The sequence below is a fragment of the Atractosteus spatula genome (assembly GCF_055471065.1).
Source record: "Atractosteus spatula isolate fAtrSpa1 chromosome 10 unlocalized genomic scaffold, fAtrSpa1.hap1 SUPER_10_unloc_2, whole genome shotgun sequence".
NCBI lineage: Eukaryota > Metazoa > Chordata > Actinopteri > Semionotiformes > Lepisosteidae > Atractosteus > Atractosteus spatula.
Window position 1 is genome coordinate 2,448,559 of NW_028296622.1, and position 19,086 is coordinate 2,467,644.

Genomic DNA, 19,086 nt, shown 5'->3' on the forward strand with positions numbered 1-19,086 from the left:
TGTGCCCTGAGCTGTTTGTTGGAGGTTTTACATTCGTTCCTGTGTTTGTTAACCTCGTCTCTTAGCTGTTGTGCTGTCTGCCCCTCTGTGAGTCTCCCCAGCATCAGCTCCTTGAACTCAGTGAAGTCCAGCTCCAGAGCAGAGAGTTTCTCTCTCAGGAGGCGCGCTGTGCTGTGGTCACAGGGGGGTTGGTGTGGGCTGTGTGTGTCCGGGTGGTGTGTTTCCGTGTTGCCGAGGGCTACACTCTTGCTGGGCTGTTCTGTGGCTGAGGCTGTGTTTGTGGGCTCCGAGTCAGGTGGAGCTGAACTCTCCGGTGCTGTGGGCATCAGGCTGCTGGGTCTTTCTCCTGTTTCTGGGGGAGGTTTCTCCAGGTCGGCCTGTGTTTTAAGGTCTGTGAACTTTTCCTCGAAAAGCTCCAGAGCGGCCTCACTGCCCTGTATCATCACTGTACCATTGTGGTAGGCGTTGACGGTCAGGACAGTGTCTTCTACCTCGCTGTCGCCCCCTATGGAGATTTGCCTGCCTTTGCTGATGCCCCTTCTGGTGGTGTTTGTATAATTCTTACACACAGCTGTGTGCCAGGCATTCGGATGCTCAGTAGAAAAGAGCAGGTTGGTTTTTATGTGTTTTTCTCCTGCCTGGCAGTAGTCAGCAATGAGGGTCTCTGGGTTTTCTTTCATCCAGGAGTCTTTGTACTGTTTCCTGGTCTTAACGGTTTTCGTGTCCTCAGGGTACTGGAGTACTGTGCTGAGGGGGCAGGGCTGCTCCAGTGGGGCTGTGTTCTGCTCTGTACTCATCTTCCTCTTTTAAATACAATGGGCCCAGGTGAGAAGAGCAAACAGGCGGCCTGGCTCGGGCGTTTTGAATACAATCAGCCCCCTGTTGCTTGGGGACAGGTTCTTCAACTTTGGCCTTTTGAGTGTAGTGGGCCCAAGTGGTATTTTGTTTAATTTAAACTTTAAGGTAACTTTTTCTAAAGACTTTTTAAACTTTTATCTAGCAGAGCAGTTCAATTTTTTAGAGGCCTCTTCAAGAAAGGAGAAGAAAGAACAGGGCTTACCAGGTGTTTCTCGTGTTGGTGGCTGAGTTCTTGGCTTCTCCTGATGCTGCTTCTATTTTCCTTTTCCTTTTTGTTTCCTTTGGTGTACTTTTTCTTTCTACACTCTGGGGGTGACAGGGCCGTCTCCTCCTGCTGGAGCTATCAGAGAGAGTCTCCTGCCCATCCAGACTCCAGCCCTTCCTCTGACTCTGGGCTCCTGTCTGTCTACACTCTGGGGGTGACAGGGCCGTCTCCTCCTGCTGGAACTGTCGGAGAGAGTCTCCTGCCCATCCAGACTCCAGCCCTTCCTCTGACTCTGGGCTCCTGTCTGTCTACACTCTGGGGGTGACAGGGCCGTCTCCTCCTGCTGGAGCTATCAGAGAGAGTCTCCTGCCCATCCAGACTCCAGCCCTTCCTCTGACTCTGGGCTCCTGTCTGTCTACACTCTGGGGGTGACGGGGCCGTCTCCTCCTGCTGGAGCTATCGGAGAGCGTCTCCTGCCCATCCAGACTCCAGCCCTTCCTCTGACTCTGGGCTCCTGTCTGTCTACACTCTGGGGGTGACGGGGCCGTCTCCTCCTGCTGGAGCTATCAGAGAGAGTCTCCTGCCCATCCAGACTCCAGCCCTTCCTCTGACTCTGGGCTCCTGTCTGTCTACACTCTGGGGGTGACAGGGCCGTCTCCTCCTGCTGGAACTGTCGGAGAGAGTCTCCTGCCCATCCAGACTCCAGCCCTTCCTCTGACTCTGGGCTCCTGTCTGTCGACACTCTGGGGGTGACAGGGCCGTCTCCTCCTGCTGGAGCTATCAGAGAGAGTCTCCTGCCCATCCAGACTCCAGCCCTTCCTCTGACTCTGGGCTCCTGTCTGTCTACACTCTGGGGGTGACGGGGCCGTCTCCTCCTGCTGGAACTGTCGGAGAGCGTCTCCTGCCCATCCAGACTCCAGCCCTTCCTCTGACTCTGGGCTCCTGTCTGTCGACACTCTGGGGGTGACAGGGCCGTCTCCTCCTGCTGGAACTGTCGGAGAGAGTCTCCTGCCCATCCAGACTCCAGCCCTTCCTCTGACTCTGGGCTCCTGTCTGTCTACACTCTGGGGGTGACAGGGCCGTCTCCTCCTGCTGGAGCTATCAGAGAGAGTCTCCTGCCCATCCAGACTCCAGCCCTTCCTCTGACTCTGGGCTCCTGTCTGTCTACACTCTGGGGGTGACAGGGCCGTCTCCTCCTGCTGGAGCTATCAGAGAGCGTCTCCTGCCCATCCAGACTCCAGCCCTTCCTCTGACTCTGGGCTCCTGTCTGTCTACACTCTGGGGGTGACAGGGCCGTCTCCTCCTGCTGGAGCTATCGGAGAGCGTCTCCTGCCCATCCAGACTCCAGCCCTTCCTCTGACTCTGGGCTCCTGTCTGTCTACACTCTGGGGGTGACGGGGCCGTCTCCTCCTGCTGGAGCTATCGGAGAGCGTCTCCTGCCCATCCAGACCAGCCCTTCCTCTGACTCTGGGCTCCTGTCTGTCGACACTCTGGGGGTGACGGGGCCGTCTCCTCCTGCTGGAGCTATCAGAGAGAGTCTCCTGCCCATCCAGACTCCAGCCCTTCCTCTGACTCTGGGCTCCTGTCTGTCTACACTCTGGGGGTGACAAGGTCGTCTCCTCCTGCTGGAGCTATCAGAGAGAGTCTCCTGCCCATCCAGACTCCAGCCCTTCCTCTGACTCTGGGCTCCTGTCTGTCTACACTCTGGGGGTGACAGGGCCGTCTCCTCCTGCTGGAGCTATCGGAGAGAGTCTCCTGCCCATCCAGACTCCAGCCCTTCCTCTGACTCTGGGCTCCTGTCTGTCTACACTCTGGGGGTGACGGGGCCGTCTCCTCCTGCTGGAGCTATCGGAGAGCGTCTCCTGCCCATCCAGACTCCAGCCCTTCCTCTGACTCTGGGCTCCTGTCTGTCTACACTCTGGGGGTGACAGGGCCGTCTCCTCCTGCTGGAGCTATCGGAGAGAGTCTCCTGCCCATCCAGACTCCAGCCCTTCCTCTGACTCTGGGCTCCTGTCTGTCTACACTCTGGGGGTGACGGGGCCGTCTCCTCCTGCTGGAGCTATCGGAGAGAGTCTCCTGCCCATCCAGACTCCAGCCCTTCCTCTGACTCTGGGCTCCTGTCTGTCTACACTCTGGGGGTGACGGGGCCGTCTCCTCCTGCTGGAGCTATCAGAGAGAGTCTCCTGCCCATCCAGACTCCTGCCCTTCCTCTGACTCTGGGCTCCTGTCTGTCTACACTCTGGGGGTGACAGGGCCGTCTCCTCCTGCTGGAGCTATCAGAGAGCGTCTCCTGCCCATCCAGACCAGCCCTTCCTCTGACTCTGGGCTCCTGTCTGTCTACACTCTGGGGGTGACAGGGCCGTCTCCTCCTGCTGGAGCTATCGGAGAGCGTCTCCTGCCCATCCAGACTCCAGCCCTTCCTCTGACTCTGGGCTCCTGTCTGTCTACACTCTGGGGGTGACAGGGCCGTCTCCTCCTGCTGGAGCTATCGGAGAGAGTCTCCTGCCCATCCAGACTCCTGCCCTTCCTCTGACTCTGGGCTCCTGTCTGTCTACACTCTGGGGGTGACAGGGCCGTCTCCTCCTGCTGGAGCTATCAGAGAGCGTCTCCTGCCCATCCAGACCAGCCCTTCCTCTGACTCTGGGCTCCTGTCTGTCTACACTCTGGGGGTGACAGGGCCGTCTCCTCCTGCTGGAGCTATCGGAGAGCGTCTCCTGCCCATCCAGACTCCAGCCCTTCCTCTGACTCTGGGCTCCTGTCTGTCTACACTCTGGGGGTGACAGGGCCGTCTCCTCCTGCTGGAGCTATCGGAGAGAGTCTCCTGCCCATCCAGACTCCAGCCCTTCCTCTGACTCTGGGCTCCTGTCTGTCTACACTCTGGGGGTGACGGGGCCGTCTCCTCCTGCTGGAGCTATCGGAGAGCGTCTCCTGCCCATCCAGACTCCAGCCCTTCCTCTGACTCTGGGCTCCTGTCTGTCTACACTCTGGGGGTGACAGGGCCGTCTCCTCCTGCTGGAGCTATCAGAGAGCGTCTCCTGCCCATCCAGACCAGCCCTTCCTCTGACTCTGGGCTCCTGTCTGTCTACACTCTGGGGGTGAAAGGGCCGTCTCCTCCTGCTGGAGCTATCAGAGAGAGTCTCCTGCCCAGCCAGACTCCAGCCCTTCCTCTGCAGGAGGGCTGGCGTTGAACTGGCTCTGCCTCTTGTTGTGGAAGGCGTTTCGAGAAGGCGCAATATGAAATGAAGCTTCATCACTCAGGCTGTCAGGCTCTACCGGCGCGCACCCCAGTTCCAGAAGCGGGGTTGAAGTCCCCCAGTGTGTTGTGTAGCTTGTATGTATTTACCTTCTGATTTGCACTGTGTGTATCCTGTCGGCGACGTCGGTGTCCTGCCCGTATTTGTTCTCCTGTCTCTCTGTGTCTCTGTGTCTCCTTTCGTCCTGCTGCTCTCCTGTCTCTCTGTCTTCTCTCGTCCTGCTGCTCTTCTGTCACTCTGTCTCCTCTCCTCCTGCTGCTCTCCTGTCTCTCTGTGTCTCCTCTCGTCCTGCTGCTCTCCTGTCTCTCTGTGTCTCTGTGTCTCCTCTCGTCCTGCTGCTCTCCTGTCTCTGTGTCTCCTCTCGTCCTGCTGCTCTCCTGTCACTGTGTCTCCTCTCCTCCTGCTGCTCTTCTCTCTGTCTCCTCTCCTCCTGCTGCTCTCCTGTCTCTCTGTGTCTCTGTGTCTCCTCTCGTCCTGCTGCTCTCCTGTCTCTCTGTGTCTCTGTGTCTCCTCTCGTCCTGCTGCTCTCCTGTCTCTCTGTGTCTCTGTGTCTCCTCTCGTCCTGCTGCTCTCCTGTCTCTCTGTGTCTCCTCTCGTCCTGCTGCTCTCCTGTCACTCTGTCACTGTGTCTCCTCTCGTCCTGCTGCTCTCCTGTCTCTCTGTCTCCTCTCCTCCTGCTGCTCTCCTGTCACTCTGTGTCACTGTGTCTCCTCTCATCCTGCTGCTCTCCTGTCTCTCTGTCTCCTCTCCTCCTGCTGCTCTCCTGTCACTCTGTGTCTCCTCTCCTCCTGCTGCTCTCCTGTCACTCTGTGTCTCCTCTCCTCCTGCTGCTCTCCTGTCTCTGTGTCTCCTCTTGTCCTGCTGCTCTTCTGTCTCTCTGTGTCTCTGTGTCTCCTCTCGTCCTGCTGCTCTCCTGTCTCTGTGTGTCACTGCCTGTATTTGCACCGGTGACCAGGAGGAACGATGTGTCTTTCCACTGTGTGCCTGTACGTGGCTGGAGTGACACATAAACGTCAACTTGACCTGAAGGGCCCATTTCGATCGTAGCAGCGCATCTTGTCCAGAAGAGGGCAGGCTGTTCCTCGTTATGGGCATCGTCTTGGAGAATCTGCCGCTGTCTGAACTGGGGAATTCTGGGACCTGGCCTTTAACTCACAGGCGGCAAATTCAGGAGAAGTCATGTGGAAGGTTAAAATTATTCTTTCTATGTGTGTTCTGGACCTCCACTGCCGGACCAGCTGTCTTAACAGAACCGGACCTGAACCACCGGACCGGCTGTCCTCCTGGTGTAACAGGACCGGATCAGAACCACCGGTCCATCCAGTATGTCAGTGTTCATTGCAGTTTTTCTTCACAGCTTCTTAAGATGCAAATTCAACTATTTTTGATCTGCCTCTGCTCTTGCCCTCAGAAAGCAGGACTGGGGTGCTCACGAGCGTTTCCGATCATCAGAAGCCACAGAGGACGGGGAGTGTTCTGCCACTCCTTCGCTGCAGGTCCGGCTGTGTCTCGTGCGAAGGAGGAGCTCTCGGGCTGTGCACTGGAGGGAAGGGGGTTGCAGGTTCAAAGCCGGGGGGGCCCTTTTGCAGGGCACAGCTCTGCCGCCTGCCCCTCGAGCGAAGTGCCTGACAGACGTCAAGGGATGACAGAGCCAGTAGCGTGAGGAGTGAGTAAATTGAGTCAGTAACGAGCTGAGGCCCCCGATCCCCACCTGCCTGCGGCCCAGGAGGCAGAGTCGCCAGGCCAGTACTGCAGTAAAAACACAGGACAGCCCAGTGAGATCAGGGTAAAAACACAGGACAGCCCAGTGAGATCAGGGTAAAAACACAGGACAGTGCAGTACAGCCCAGTGAGATCAGGGTAAAAATACAGGACACTGCAGTACAGCCCAGTGAGATCAGGGTAAAAACACAGGACAGCGCAGTACAGCCCAGTGAGATCAGGGTAAAAACACAGGACAGCGCAGTACAGCCCAGTGAGATCAGGGTAAAAACACAGTAGAGCCCAGTGAGATCAGGGTAAAAACACAGGACAGTGCAGTACAGCCCAGTGAGATCAGGGTAAAAATACAGGACACTGCAGTACAGCCCAGTGAGATCAGGGTAAAAACACAGGACAGCGCAGTACAGCCCAGTGAGATCAGGGTAAAAACACAGGACAGCGCAGTACAGCCCAGTGAGATCAGGGTAAAAACACAGTAGAGCCCAGTGAGATCAGGGTAAAAACACAGGACAGTGCAGTACAGCCCAGTGAGATCAGGGTAAAACACAGTAGAGCCCAGTGAGATCAGGGTAAAAACACAGGACAGTGTGGTAATAAGTGCTCTGGGTGCTGGCCTGATGAGTCAGCTGCTCATGGGGTCTCACTTCCTCCTGCTGGAAACTCTTTCTCTTTCTCTTTCTCTGCAGGACAGCTGAGCTCCGAGCTGGGTGAGTAAAGACAGATCCCGAGCGATTATTTAATCAATCGAGAGAGAGAGAGAGGCTCGGGTTAGCTCAGGTTGGCTCAGGTTGGCTGTGGGACTTCAGCACAGCCCTGGGAGACAAGAGTACCTGTCGGACAGACAGACAGCGGTCGGGTCCCGCTGCCGGTCCGGCGCTTCCTGTAGTCAGAGCTGTTTCAGCGGCCCAAACCGGCCCGGTTCTCCGACGACGTTGTGGGGGGTGGGGGGGCTTTATTTCCTAATTAGGGGATAAACGCGTCACCTGGCAGCCGGGCGACAGCGGCGAGGACCTCAGGGTGCGCACCTGCGGCGGAGAAGCGCCCGTCAACTCGGTTCATGTAACAGTTCAAGACAAACCCCATCGTCAAGGGGGTACACAGCGCGAAATAAAAACAATTTCTGAGAAGGGTTCAAGCAAATTGGAGTCTGCACCGCTTTCGCAGTTGAAACAGTCTGCAGATACTGCTTCCCACCCGGTTTCAAGTGCTCGGACTCAGGACGTTCATTACCAGCGAGATTTTAGTGTCGTTTTCGACGGGGCTGAAACTTTTTCTCCACAGCAAACACCAGCCTCGGTCTCTCTCTCTCTCTCTTTTTATTAATATCAAGGTTGCAGCTCGGTCCAGAAAGGGACATGGCCGACATAAACGGGGGAATCGTTTCAGGGCTCCAGTTTTTCACACACGGAAAAAGAAAACCACAACGTGCTTCCGCTTCCGGCTTCACGACCGCTTGGCGAGGGGAATAAAAAGATCAAACCAATGCGTTCGCGCGTGTCAGACGAGAGGGGCCCCCAGTGTTGTTTCTGCAACAGCAGTACCTGGATCAACTCGGTGTATAGCGCCCTGCAGCTCCCAGCTGGCCGCCCCACCGGAGCCCAGCAGGGGTGAGCCTGGCCAGTACCTGGAGGGGAGACTCCTGGGAAAACACTAAGGTTGCTGCTGGGAGAGGTGTGAGTGGGGCCAGCAGGGGGCGCTCTCACCCTGCGCTCTGTGGGGGTCCTGATGCCCCAGTATAGTGACGGGGACACTGGACTGTAAACAGGCGCTGTCCTGCGGATGAGACATCAAACCGAGGTCCTGACTCTCTGTGGTCATTAACAATCCCAGGGTGTCTCTCGAGAATAGTAGGGGTGTCATCCCGGTGTCCTGGTCTTTACCCATCATGGCCTCCTAATAACCCCCCTCTCTGAACTGGCTCCATCCCTCTGCTCTCCTCCCCACTGAGAGCTGGTGTGTGGGGAGAGGACTGGAGCATCATCCAGGTGGGGCTGCACACTGGTGGTGGTAGTGGGATCCCCAGGACCTGTAAAGAGTTGCACACTGGTGGCGGTAGTGGGATCCCCAGGACCTGTAAAGAGCTGCACACTGGTGGCGGTAGTGGGATCCCCAGGACCTGTAAAGAGCTGCACACTGGTGGCGGTAGTGGGATCCCCAGGACCTGTAAAGAGCTGCACACTGGTGGCGGTAGTGGGATCCCCAGGACCTGTAAAGAGCTGCACACTGGTGGCGGTAGTGGGATCCCCAGGACCTGTAAAGAGCCGCACACTGGTGGCGGCAGTGGGATCCCCAGGACCTGTAAAGAGCCGCACACTGGTGGCGGTAGTGGGATCCCCATGACCTGTAAAGAGCCGCACACTGGTGGCGGTAGTGGGATCCCCATGACCTGTAAAGAGCCGCACACTGGTGGCGGTAGTGGGATCCCCAGGACCTGTAAAGAGCCGCACACTGGTGGCGGTAGTGGGATCCCCAGGACCTGTCAAGAGCCGCACACTGGTGGCGGTAGTGGGATCCCCAGGACCTGTAAAGAGCTGCACACTGGTGGCGGTAGTGGGATCCCCAGGACCTGTAAAGAGCTGCACACTGGTGGCGGTAGTGGGATCCCCAGGACCTGTAAAGAGCTGCACACTGGTGGCGGTAGTGGGATCCCCTTGCCCTGTAAAGAGCTGCACACTGGTGGCGGTAGTGGGATCCCCAGGACCTGTAAAGAGCTGCACACTGGTGGCGGTAGTGGGATCCCCAGGACCTGTAAAGAGCTGCACACTGGTGGCGGTAGTGGGATCCCCAGGACCTGTAAAGAGCTGCACACTGGTGGCGGTAGTGGGATCCCCAGGACCTGTAAAGAGCTGCACACTGGTGGTGGCAGTGGGATCCCCATGACCTGTAAAGAGCTGCACACTGGTGGCGGTAGTGGGATCCCCAGGACCTGTAAAGAGCTGCACACTGGTGGCGGTAGTGGGATCCCCAGGACCTGTAAAGAGCTGCACACTGGTGGCGGTAGTGGGATCCCCAGGACCTGTAAAGAGCTGCGAGTGGAGTGTCCAGAAAAAGCGCTATGTAAGTGTAAGGAGTTATTAATTATTATGATTATTATTTCTTCAGCTGTTTTTTCAAAAGGACGGCAGTGTGACGCGCTCGTTAAGCTCTCTTGGTGAGGACGTGCGATTGTACGACGACACCCGCAGCTCTTCTGATCAGGGTACGTGATCTTCCTGCTCACACAGAGGCGCAGAAGACACCGATATTAAACACAGAATCCACCGCCCCCCACCCAGGCACACAGAGGACCACAGCTACAGAGCTGTTCCTCTCGCACCGGTAACAGAGCGCCTGAACTGGGCAGACTGGGGTCACTGGATCACCCGAGAGACGACACCTGCAGCTCTTCTGATCAGGGTACGTGATCTTCCTGTGCACACAGACGCGCAGAAGACACCGATATTAAACACAGAATCCACCGCCCCCCACCCGGGCACACAGAGGACCACAGCTACAGAGCTGTTCCTCTCGCACCGGTAACAGAGCGCCTGAACTGGGCAGACTGGGGTCACTGGATCACCCGAGAGACGACACCCGCAGCTCTTCTGATCAGGGTACGTGATCTTCCTGCTCACACAGAGGCGCAGAAGACACCGATATTAAACACAGAATCCACCGCCCCCCACCCGGGCACACAGAGGACCACAGCTACAGAGCTGTTCCTCTCGCACCGGTAACAGAGCGCCTGAACTGGGCAGACTGGGGTCACTGGATCACCCGAGAGACGACACCCGCAGCTCTTCTGATCAGGGTACGTGATCTTCCTGCTCACACAGAGGCGCAGAAGACACCGATATTAAACACAGAATCCACCGCCCCCCACCCGGGCACACAGAGGACCACAGCTACAGAGCTGTTCCTCTCGCACCGGTAACAGAGCGCCTGAACTGGGCAGACTGGGGTCACTGGATCACCCGAGAGACGACACCCGCAGCTCTTCTGATCAGGGTACGTGATCTTCCTGCTCACACAGAGGCGCAGAAGACACCGATATTAAACACAGAATCCACCGCCCCCCACCCGGGCACACAGAGGACCACAGCTACAGAGCTGTTCCTCTCGCACCGGTAACAGAGCGCCTGAACTGGGCAGACTGGGGTCACTGGATCACCCGAGAGACGACACCCGCAGCTCTTCTGATCAGGGTACGTGATCTTCCTGCTCACACAGAGGCGCAGAAGACACCGATATTAAACACAGAATCCACCGCCCCCCACCCGGGCACACAGAGGACCACAGCTACAGAGCTGTTCCTCTCGCACCGGTAACAGAGCGCCTGAACTGGGCAGACTGGGGTCACTGGATCACCCGAGAGACGACACCCGCAGCTCTTCTGATCAGGGTACGTGATCTTCCTGCTCACACAGAGGCGCAGAAGACACCGATATTAAACACAGAATCCACCGCCCCCCACCCGGGCACACAGAGGACCACAGCTACAGAGCTGTTCCTCTCGCACCGGTAACAGAGCGCCTGAACTGGGCAGACTGGGGTCACTGGATCACCCGAGAGACGACACCCGCAGCTCTTCTGATCAGGGTACGAGATCTTCCTGCTCACACAGAGGCGCAGAAGACACCGATATTAAACACAGAATCCACCGCCCTCCACCCGGGCACACAGAGGACCACAGCTACAGAGCTGTTCCTCTCGCACCGGTAACAGAGCGCCTGAACTGGGCAGACTGGGGTCACTGGATCACCCGAGAGACGACACCCGCAGCTCTTCTGATCAGGGTACGAGATCTTCCTGCTCACACAGAGGCGCAGAAGACACCGATATTAAACACAGAATCCACCGCCCCCCACCCGGGCACACAGAGGACCACAGCTACAGAGCTGTTCCTCTCGCACCGGTAACAGAGCGCCTGAACTGGGCAGACTGGGGTCACTGGATCACCCGAGAGACAAGACACTATATCTCTGGAGCGAGACCGGCACAAACAAATGAGGGGGGTCTTCCTCGACTTCCTGCTGCAGAGAAACGTCAGAACTCCTGCCCCCCGCCCCACCCCACCCCATACCCCAGTAACCCGACCAGAACAGGACGGCGCCGATCCATACCGTGCTCGGATCTGTCGGTGTGGTCGACACACACACACACACTGTGAGGATTTGTGTGAGATGATGCCATTCATGTTTGTGTTTTAAATGTTTTTCCCGTTGTCCGGACAGGATCGTGGTGACTGCAGGCATGGGGAATTCGCAGAGCCTCCCAGACAAAAGGTTGTCCTATTTATTAATTATTATTATTATTATTATTATTATTATTATTATTATTATTAATGTTGTTGTTAGACCAGGAGGACAGCCGGTCCAGTGGTTTAGGTCCAGTCCTGTTAGACCAGGAGGACAGCTGGTCCGGTGGTTCAGGTCCAGTCCTGTTAGATCAGGAGGACAGCTGTGGTTCTGATCTGGTCCTGTTACACCAGGAGGACAGCCGGTCTGGTGGTTCAGGTCCAGTCCTGTTACACCAGGAGGACAGCTGTGGTTCTGATCCAGTTCTGTTAGACCAGGAGGACAGCTGGTCCGGTGGTTCTGATCCGGTCCTGTTCCACCGGGAGGACAGCTGGTCCGCTGGTTCTGGTCCAGTCCTGTTAGACCAGGAGGACAGCCGGTCCAGTGGTTTAGGTCCAGTCCTGTTAGACCAGGAGGACAGCTGTGGTTCTGATCCGGTCCTGTTACACCAGGAGGACAGCCGGTCTGGTGGTTTAGGTCCAGTCCTGTTAGACCAGGAGGACAGCTGTGGTTCTGATCCGGTCCTGTTCCACCAGGAGGACAGCTGGTCCGGTGGTTCTGATCCAGTCCTGTTAGACCAGGAGGACAGCTGTGGTTCTGATCCGGTCCTGTTACACCAGGAGTACAGCCGGTCCGGTGGTTCAGGTCCGGTCCTGTTAGACCAGGAGGACAGCCGGTCCAGTGGTTTAGGTCCAGTCCTGTTAGACCAGGAGGACAGCTGGTCCGGTGGTTCTGATCCGGTCCTGTTAGACCAGGAGGACAGCTGTGGTTCTGATCCGGTCCTGTTACACCAGGAGGACAGCCGTTCCGGTGGTTCAGGTCCAGTCCTGTTAGACCAGGAGGACAGCTGGGCCGGTGGTTCTGATCCAGTCCTGTTAGACCAGGAGGACAGCCGGTCCGGTGGTTCAGGTCCAGTCCTGTTAGACCAGGAGGACAGCTGGTCCAGTGGTTTAGGTCCAGTCCTGTTAGACCAGGAGGACAGCTGTGGTTCTGATCCAGTCCTGTTAGACCAGGAGGACAGCTGGTCCGGTGGTTTAGGTCCAGTCCTGTTAGACCAGGAGGACAGCTGGTCCGGTGGTTCAGGTCCGGTCCTGTTAGACCAGGAGGACAGCCGGTCCAGTGGTTTAGGTCCAGTCCTCTTAGACCAGGAGGACAGCTGTGGTTCTGATCCGGTCCTGTTACACCAGGAGGACAGCTGGTCCGGTGGTTCTGATCCGGTCCTGTTACACCAGGAGGACAGCTGGTCCGGTGGTTCAGGTCCAGTCCTGTTAGACCAGGAGGACAGCTGGTCTGGTGGTTCAGGTCCGGTCCTGTTAGACCAGGAGGACAGCCGGTCCAGTGGTTTAGGTCCAGTCCTGTTACACCAGGAGGACAGCCGGTCCAGTGGTTCAGGTCCAGTCCTGTTAGACCAGGAGGACAGCTGGTCCGGTGGTTCAGGTCCGGTCCTGTTAGACCAGGAGGACAGCCGGTCCAGTGGTTTAGGTCCAGTCCTCTTAGACCAGGAGGACAGCTGTGGTTCTGATCCGGTCCTGTTACACCAGGAGGACAGCTGGTCCGGTGGTTCTGATCCGGTCCTGTTACACCAGGAGGACAGCTGGTCCGGTGGTTCAGGTCCGGTCCTGTTAGACCAGGAGGACAGCCGGTCCAGTGGTTTAGGTCCAGTCCTGTTACACCAGGAGGACAGCCGGTCCAGTGGTTCAGGTCCAGTCCTGTTAGACCAGGAGGACAGCCGGTCCAGTGGTTTAGGTCCAGTCCTGTTAGACCAGGAGGACAGCTGGTCCGGTGGTTCTGATCCGGTCCTGTTCCACCGGGAGGACAGCCGGTCCGCTGGTTCTGGTCCAGTCCAGCCGGTCCGGTGGCTCAGGCCCGGTCCAGTTACACCAGGAGTGTGCTCGTCTCCCCTCAGCGCCAGCATGTCCTCCGCCTGCCTGCTCCCGGAGGAGGAGGAGAGCTACCCGCTGGCCCGGCTCCAGGAGGAGGCGGAGGTGAGCTCCCTGTGCTCCGAGCCCGCCTGCTCCATCTGCCTGGGCGGCTTCTCCGACCCGGTGCGCACCGAGTGCGGCCACGAGTTCTGCCGGCGCTGCATCGAGACCTTCTGGGCCGACCACGAGCCCACCTGCCCCCAGTGCCGCCGGGTCTGTGACCCGGCCAGGACCGTGAGCAGAGAGGAGGTGAGCCACAGGGGGCGCTGTAGGCCGCCGAACCCATCCGGATGGGCAGCTTGTTCCCCCCTCCCACCCCTCACTGTGTACAGTAGAGCCTCCTGTCCTGACTGGAGGAGCTCACCCAGCTGTGTCTGGAGAGAAGCCAGGGTATCAGCTTGTTCCCCCCTCCCGCCCCTCTCTGCGTACAGTAGAGCCTCCTGTCCTGACTGGAGGAGCTCACCCAGCTGTGTCTGGAGAGAAGCCAGGGTATCGGCTTGTTCCCCCCTCCCACCCCTCTCTGTGTACAGTAGAGCCTCCTGTCCTGACTGGAGGAGCTCACCCAGCTGTGTCTGGAGAGAAGCCAGGGTATCGGCTTGTTCCCCCCTCCCACCCCTCTCTGTGTACAGTAGAGCCTCCTGTCCTGACTGGAGGAGCTCACCCAGCTGTGTCTGGAGAGAAGCCAGGGTATCGGCTTGTTCCCCCCTCCCACCCCTCTCTGTGTACAGTACAGCCTCCTGTCCTGACTGGAGGAGCTCACCCAGCTGTGTCTGGAGAGAAGCCAGGGTATCGGCTTGTTCCCCCCTCCCGCCCCTCTCTGTGTACAGTAGAGCCCCTGTCCTCAGTGGTTAATGCCCGGTGTGTCCCCAGGCCCCTGGGAGGCCCGTCCAGCTGGTCAAGGTCGGCGCCGATGGCTCCCTGCTGCTCCACCAGGACGTCCTGCAGAACTGCTTCCTGCGCCAGGACGTGAGGCAGACTCCGGTCTGCGTGGTGGCCATCGTCGGGGAGAGGAGGATGGGCAAGTCCTTCCTCCTGAACTACCTCCTGCGCAAGCTGTCCAGAATGGTGAGCACTCCCCTCCCCCGCCACTCTCTGTGTAGAGCGGTCTCCTGTCACCCTCCCCCGCCACTCTCTGTATAGAGCGGTCTCCTGTCACCCTCCCCCGCCACTCTCTGTGTAGAGCACTGTCTCCCGTCACCCTCCCCCGCCACTCTCTGTGTAGAGCACTGTCTCCCGTCACCCTCCCCCGCCACTCTCTGTGTAGAGCACTGTCTCCTGTCACCCTCCCCCGCCACTCTCTGTGTAGAGCACTGTCTCCTGTCACCCTCCCCCGCCACTCTCTGTGTAGAGCGGTCTCCTGTCACCCTCCCCCGCCACTCTCTGTGTAGAGCGGTCTCCTGTCACCCTCCCCCGCCACTCTCTGTGTAGAGCGGTCTCCCGTCACCCTCCCCCGCCACTCTCTGTGTAGAGCACTGTCTCCCGTCACCCTCCCCCGCCACTCTCTGTGTAGAGCACTGTCTCCCGTCACCCTCCCCCGCCACTCTCTGTGTAGAGCACTGTCTCCCGTCACCCTCCCCCGCCACTCTCTGTGTAGAGCACTGTCTCCCGTCACCCTCCCCCGCCACTCTCTGTGTAGAGCAGTCTCCTGTCACCCTCCCCCGCCACTCTCTGTGTAGAGCACTGTCTCCTGTCACCCTCCCCCGCCACTCTCTGTGTAGAGCACTGTCTCCTGTCACCCTCCCCCGCCACTCTCTGTGTAGAGCGGTCTCCTGTCACCCTCCCCCGCCACTCTCTGTGTAGAGCACTGTCTCCCATCACCCTCCCCCGCCACTCTCTGTGTAGAGCGGTCTCCTGTCACCCTCCCCCGCCACTCTCTGTGTAGAGCGGTCTCCTGTCACCCTCCCCCGCCACTCTCTGTGTAGAGCACTGTCTCCCGTCACCCTCCCCCGCCACTCTCTGTGTAGAGCACTGTCTCCCGTCACCCTCCCCCGCCACTCTCTGTGTAGAGCACTGTCTCCCGTCACCCTCCCCCGCCACTCTCTGTGTAGAGCACTGTCTCCTGTCACCCTCCCCCGCCACTCTCTGTGTAGAGCACTGTCTCCTGTCACCCTCCCCCGCCACTCTCTGTGTAGAGCACTGTCTCCCGTCACCCTCCCCCGCCACTCTCTGTGTAGAGCACTGTCTCCCGTCACCCTCCCCCGCCACTCTCTGTGTAGAGCGGTCTCCTGTCACCCTCCCCCGCCACTCTCTGTGTAGAGCACTGTCTCCCATCACCCTCCCCCGCCACTCTCTGTGTAGAGCGGTCTCCTGTCACCCTCCCCCGCCACTCTCTGTGTAGAGCGGTCTCCCGTCACCCTCCCCCGCCACTCTCTGTGTAGAGCACTGTCTCCCGTCACCCTCCCCCGCCACTCTCTGTGTAGAGCACTGTCTCCCGTCACCCTCCCCCGCCACTCTCTGTGTAGAGCACTGTCTCCCGTCACCCTCCCCCGCCACTCTCTGTGTAGAGCACTGTCTCCTGTCACCCTCCCCCGCCACTCTCTGTGTAGAGCACTGTCTCCTGTCACCCTCCCCCGCCACTCTCTGTGTAGAGCACTGTCTCCCGTCACCCTCCCCCGCCACTCTCTGTGTAGAGCACTGTCTCCCGTCACCCTCCCCCGCCACTCTCTGTGTAGAGCAGTCTCCTGTCACCCTCCCCCGCCACTCTCTGTGTAGAGCACTGTCTCCCGTCACCCTCCCCCGCCACTCTCTGTGTAGAGCACTGTCTCCCGTCACCCTCCCCCGCCACTCTCTGTGTAGAGCAGTCTCCTGTCACCCTCCCCCGCCACTCTCTGTGTAGAGCACTGTCTCCTGTCACCCTCCCCCGCCACTCTCTGTGTAGAGCACTGTCTCCTGTCACCCTCCCCCGCCACTCTCTGTGTAGAGCGGTCTCCTGTCACCCTCCCCCGCCACTCTCTGTGTAGAGCACTGTCTCCCATCACCCTCCCCCGCCACTCTCTGTGTAGAGCGGTCTCCTGTCACCCTCCCCCGCCACTCTCTGTGTAGAGCGGTCTCCTGTCACCCTCCCCCGCCACTCTCTGTGTAGAGCACTGTCTCCCGTCACCCTCCCCCGCCACTCTCTGTGTAGAGCACTGTCTCCCGTCACCCTCCCCCGCCACTCTCTGTGTAGAGCACTGTCTCCTGTCACCCTCCCCCGCCACTCTCTGTGTAGAGCGGTCTCCTGTCACCCTCCCCCGCCACTCTCTGTGTAGAGCACTGTCTCCCGTCACCCTCCCCCGCCACTCTCTGTGTAGAGCACTGTCTCCTGTCACCCTCCCCCGCCACTCTCTGTGTAGAGCACTGTCTCCTGTCACCCTCCCCCGCCACTCTCTGTGTAGAGCACTGTCTCCCGTCACCCTCCCCCGCCACTCTCTGTGTAGAGCACTGTCTCCCGTCACCCTCCCCCGCCACTCTCTGTGTAGAGCAGTCTCCTGTCACCCTCCCCCGCCACTCTCTGTGTAGAGCACTGTCTCCCGTCACCCTCCCCCGCCACTCTCTGTGTAGAGCGGTCTCCTGTCACCCTCCCCCGCCACTCTCTGTGTAGAGCGGTCTCCTGTCACCCTCCCCCGCCACTCTCTGTGTAGAGCGGTCTCCTGTCACCCTCCCCCGCCACTCTCTGTGTAGAGCAGTCTCCTGTCCCGCTGCTTGGTTCTGACCCGTGAGCTTGTGCCCCAGGAGCGTGTGGAGGACTGGATGGATGACGAGGGGCCTCTGCGCGGGTTCGAGTGGCAGCCGGGAACCAACAGCACGACTAGGGGCATCTTCATCTGGGACCGGCCCCTGTTCCTGGAGACGCTGGAGGGCAGGGTGAGGGGGGACAGGGGGGTCCCTGGTCTCTGTGCTGACTGTCTCTGTCTCTGTCTCTCAGACGGCCGTGTTCCTGCTGGACTCTGAGGGCAGGGTGAGGGGGGACAGGGGGGTCCAGGGGGACAGGGGGGTCCCTGGTCTCTGTGCTGACTGTCTCTGTCTCTGTCTCTCAGATGGCCGTGTTCCTGCTGGACTCTGAGGGCAGGGTGAGGGGGGCTCTGGGGGTCCAGGGGGACAGGGGGGTCCCTGGTCTCTGTGCTGACTGTCTCTGTCTCTGTCTCTCAGACGGCCGTGTTCCTGCTGGACTCCGAGGGCTGTATGGATCTGAATCGAAAGCCTGAGCTCAGTGTGAAGCTGTCAGCCCTGAGTGTCCTCCTGAGCTCCCACCTGGTGAGCCCCGCTGACCAGTACTGACCCCACTGAATCTCACTGAGCCCCGCTGACCCCTACTGAACCCCACTGAATCTCACTGAGCCCTGCTGACCCCACTGAATCTCACTGAGCCCCGCTGACCCCTACTGACCCCCACTGAATCTCACTGAGCCCTGCTGACCCCACTGAATCTCACTGAGCCCCGCTGACCCGTACTGACCCCACTGAATCTCACTGAGCCCTGCTGACCCCTACTGACCCCCACTGAATCTCACTGAGCCCTGCTGACCCCTACTGAACCCCACTGAATCTCACTGAGCCCTGCTGACCCCTACTGACCCCTACTGAACCTCACTGAGCCCTGCTGACCCCTACTGACCCCCACTGAATCTCACTGAGCCCTGCTGACCCCTACTGACCCCTACTGAATCTCACTGAGCCCTGCTGACCCCTACTGAACCCCACTGAATCTCACTGAGCCCCGCTGACCCGTACTGACCCCACTGAATCTCACTGAGCCCTGCTGACCCCTACTGACCCCCACTGAATCTCACTGAGCCCTGCTGACCCCTACTGAACCCCACTGAATCTCACTGAGCCCTGCTGACCCCTACTGACCCCCACTGAATCTCACTGAGCCCTGCTGACCCCTACTGAACCCCACTGAATCTCACTGAGCCCCGCTGACCCGTACTGACCCCACTGAATCTCACTGAGCCCTGCTGACCCCTACTGACCCCCACTGAATCTCACTGAGCCCTGCTGACCCGTACTGACCCCACTGAATCTCACTGAGCCCTGCTGACCCCTACTGACCCCCACTGAATCTCACTGAGCCCTGCTGACCCCTACTGAACCCCACTGAATCTCACTGAGCCCTGCTGACCCCTACTGAACCCCACTGAATCTCAGAGCCCTGCTGACCCGTACTGACCCCCACTGAATCTCACTGAGCCCCGCTGACCCCTACTGACCCCTACTGAACCTCACTGAGCCCTGCTGACCCCTACTGAACCCCACTGAACCTCACTGAGCCCTGCTGACCCCTACTGAACCCCACTGAATCTCACTGACCCCTGCTGACCCCTGCTGACCCCTACTGAATCTCACTGAACCCCGCTGACCCCTACTGACCCCACTGAATCTCACTGAGCTCCGCTGAACCCTACTGACCCCCACTGCCCCTGCTTGTACCCCACTGCCCCCCACTGCCCCTGACTGCCCCTGCCTGTACCCCTCTGTCCCTGCCTGTACCCCACTGCCCCTGACTGTCCCTGCCTGTACCCCTCTGCCCCTGACTGCCCTTGCTTGTACCCCACTGTCCCTGACTGCCCCTGTTTGTACCCCACTGCCCCCCTCTGCCCCTGACTGCACCTCTCCTCTCTCCCAGATCTTCAACGTGCGTGGCGATGTGAAGGCGTCAGAACTGGAATACCTGGAGGTACAGCTCACGGGGCGCGGTCTGGGCTCGGGACTCGAACCGGGGACCACCCCTTCCCCCAGGCAATAGACACCAGTGGGCACCCCGTGACCCAGACATGTGCGCCCCCTGCTGGTGACTTGCGATGTGGCCGGGGCTCTGCAGGTCTCCTGGTGCTGGGTGTGCTGATCAGGCAGGCTGGGGAGCTGCTGTC

The 19,086-nt window shown here is 59.2% G+C and overlaps 1 protein-coding gene across 2 annotated transcripts in view; it reads left to right on the forward strand.

The window, feature by feature from the left end:
- The first annotated feature begins 6,722 nt into the window (after positions 1-6,722).
- LOC148812646 (RING finger protein 112-like) overlaps positions 6,723-19,086 on the forward strand; it is a 37,841-nt gene continuing 25,477 nt past the window's right edge. The window contains exons 1-8 of one of the 2 annotated variants that reach the window (XM_088908603.1): positions 6,723-6,746; positions 9,142-9,238; positions 11,253-11,303; positions 13,222-13,486; positions 14,108-14,302; positions 16,949-17,080; positions 17,366-17,470; positions 18,843-18,893. In XM_088908603.1, coding sequence (XP_088764729.1) covers positions 11,272-11,303; positions 13,222-13,486; positions 14,108-14,302; positions 16,949-17,080; positions 17,366-17,470; positions 18,843-18,893 — 780 coding nt within the window. In that variant the 5' untranslated portion in view covers positions 6,723-6,746; positions 9,142-9,238; positions 11,253-11,271. Of the gene's footprint in view, positions 6,747-9,141; positions 9,239-10,778; positions 10,815-11,252; positions 11,304-13,221; positions 13,487-14,107; positions 14,303-16,948; positions 17,081-17,365; positions 17,471-18,842; positions 18,894-19,086 lie in introns of those variants that run through there. The other variant, XM_088908604.1, reaches the window with a different exon arrangement.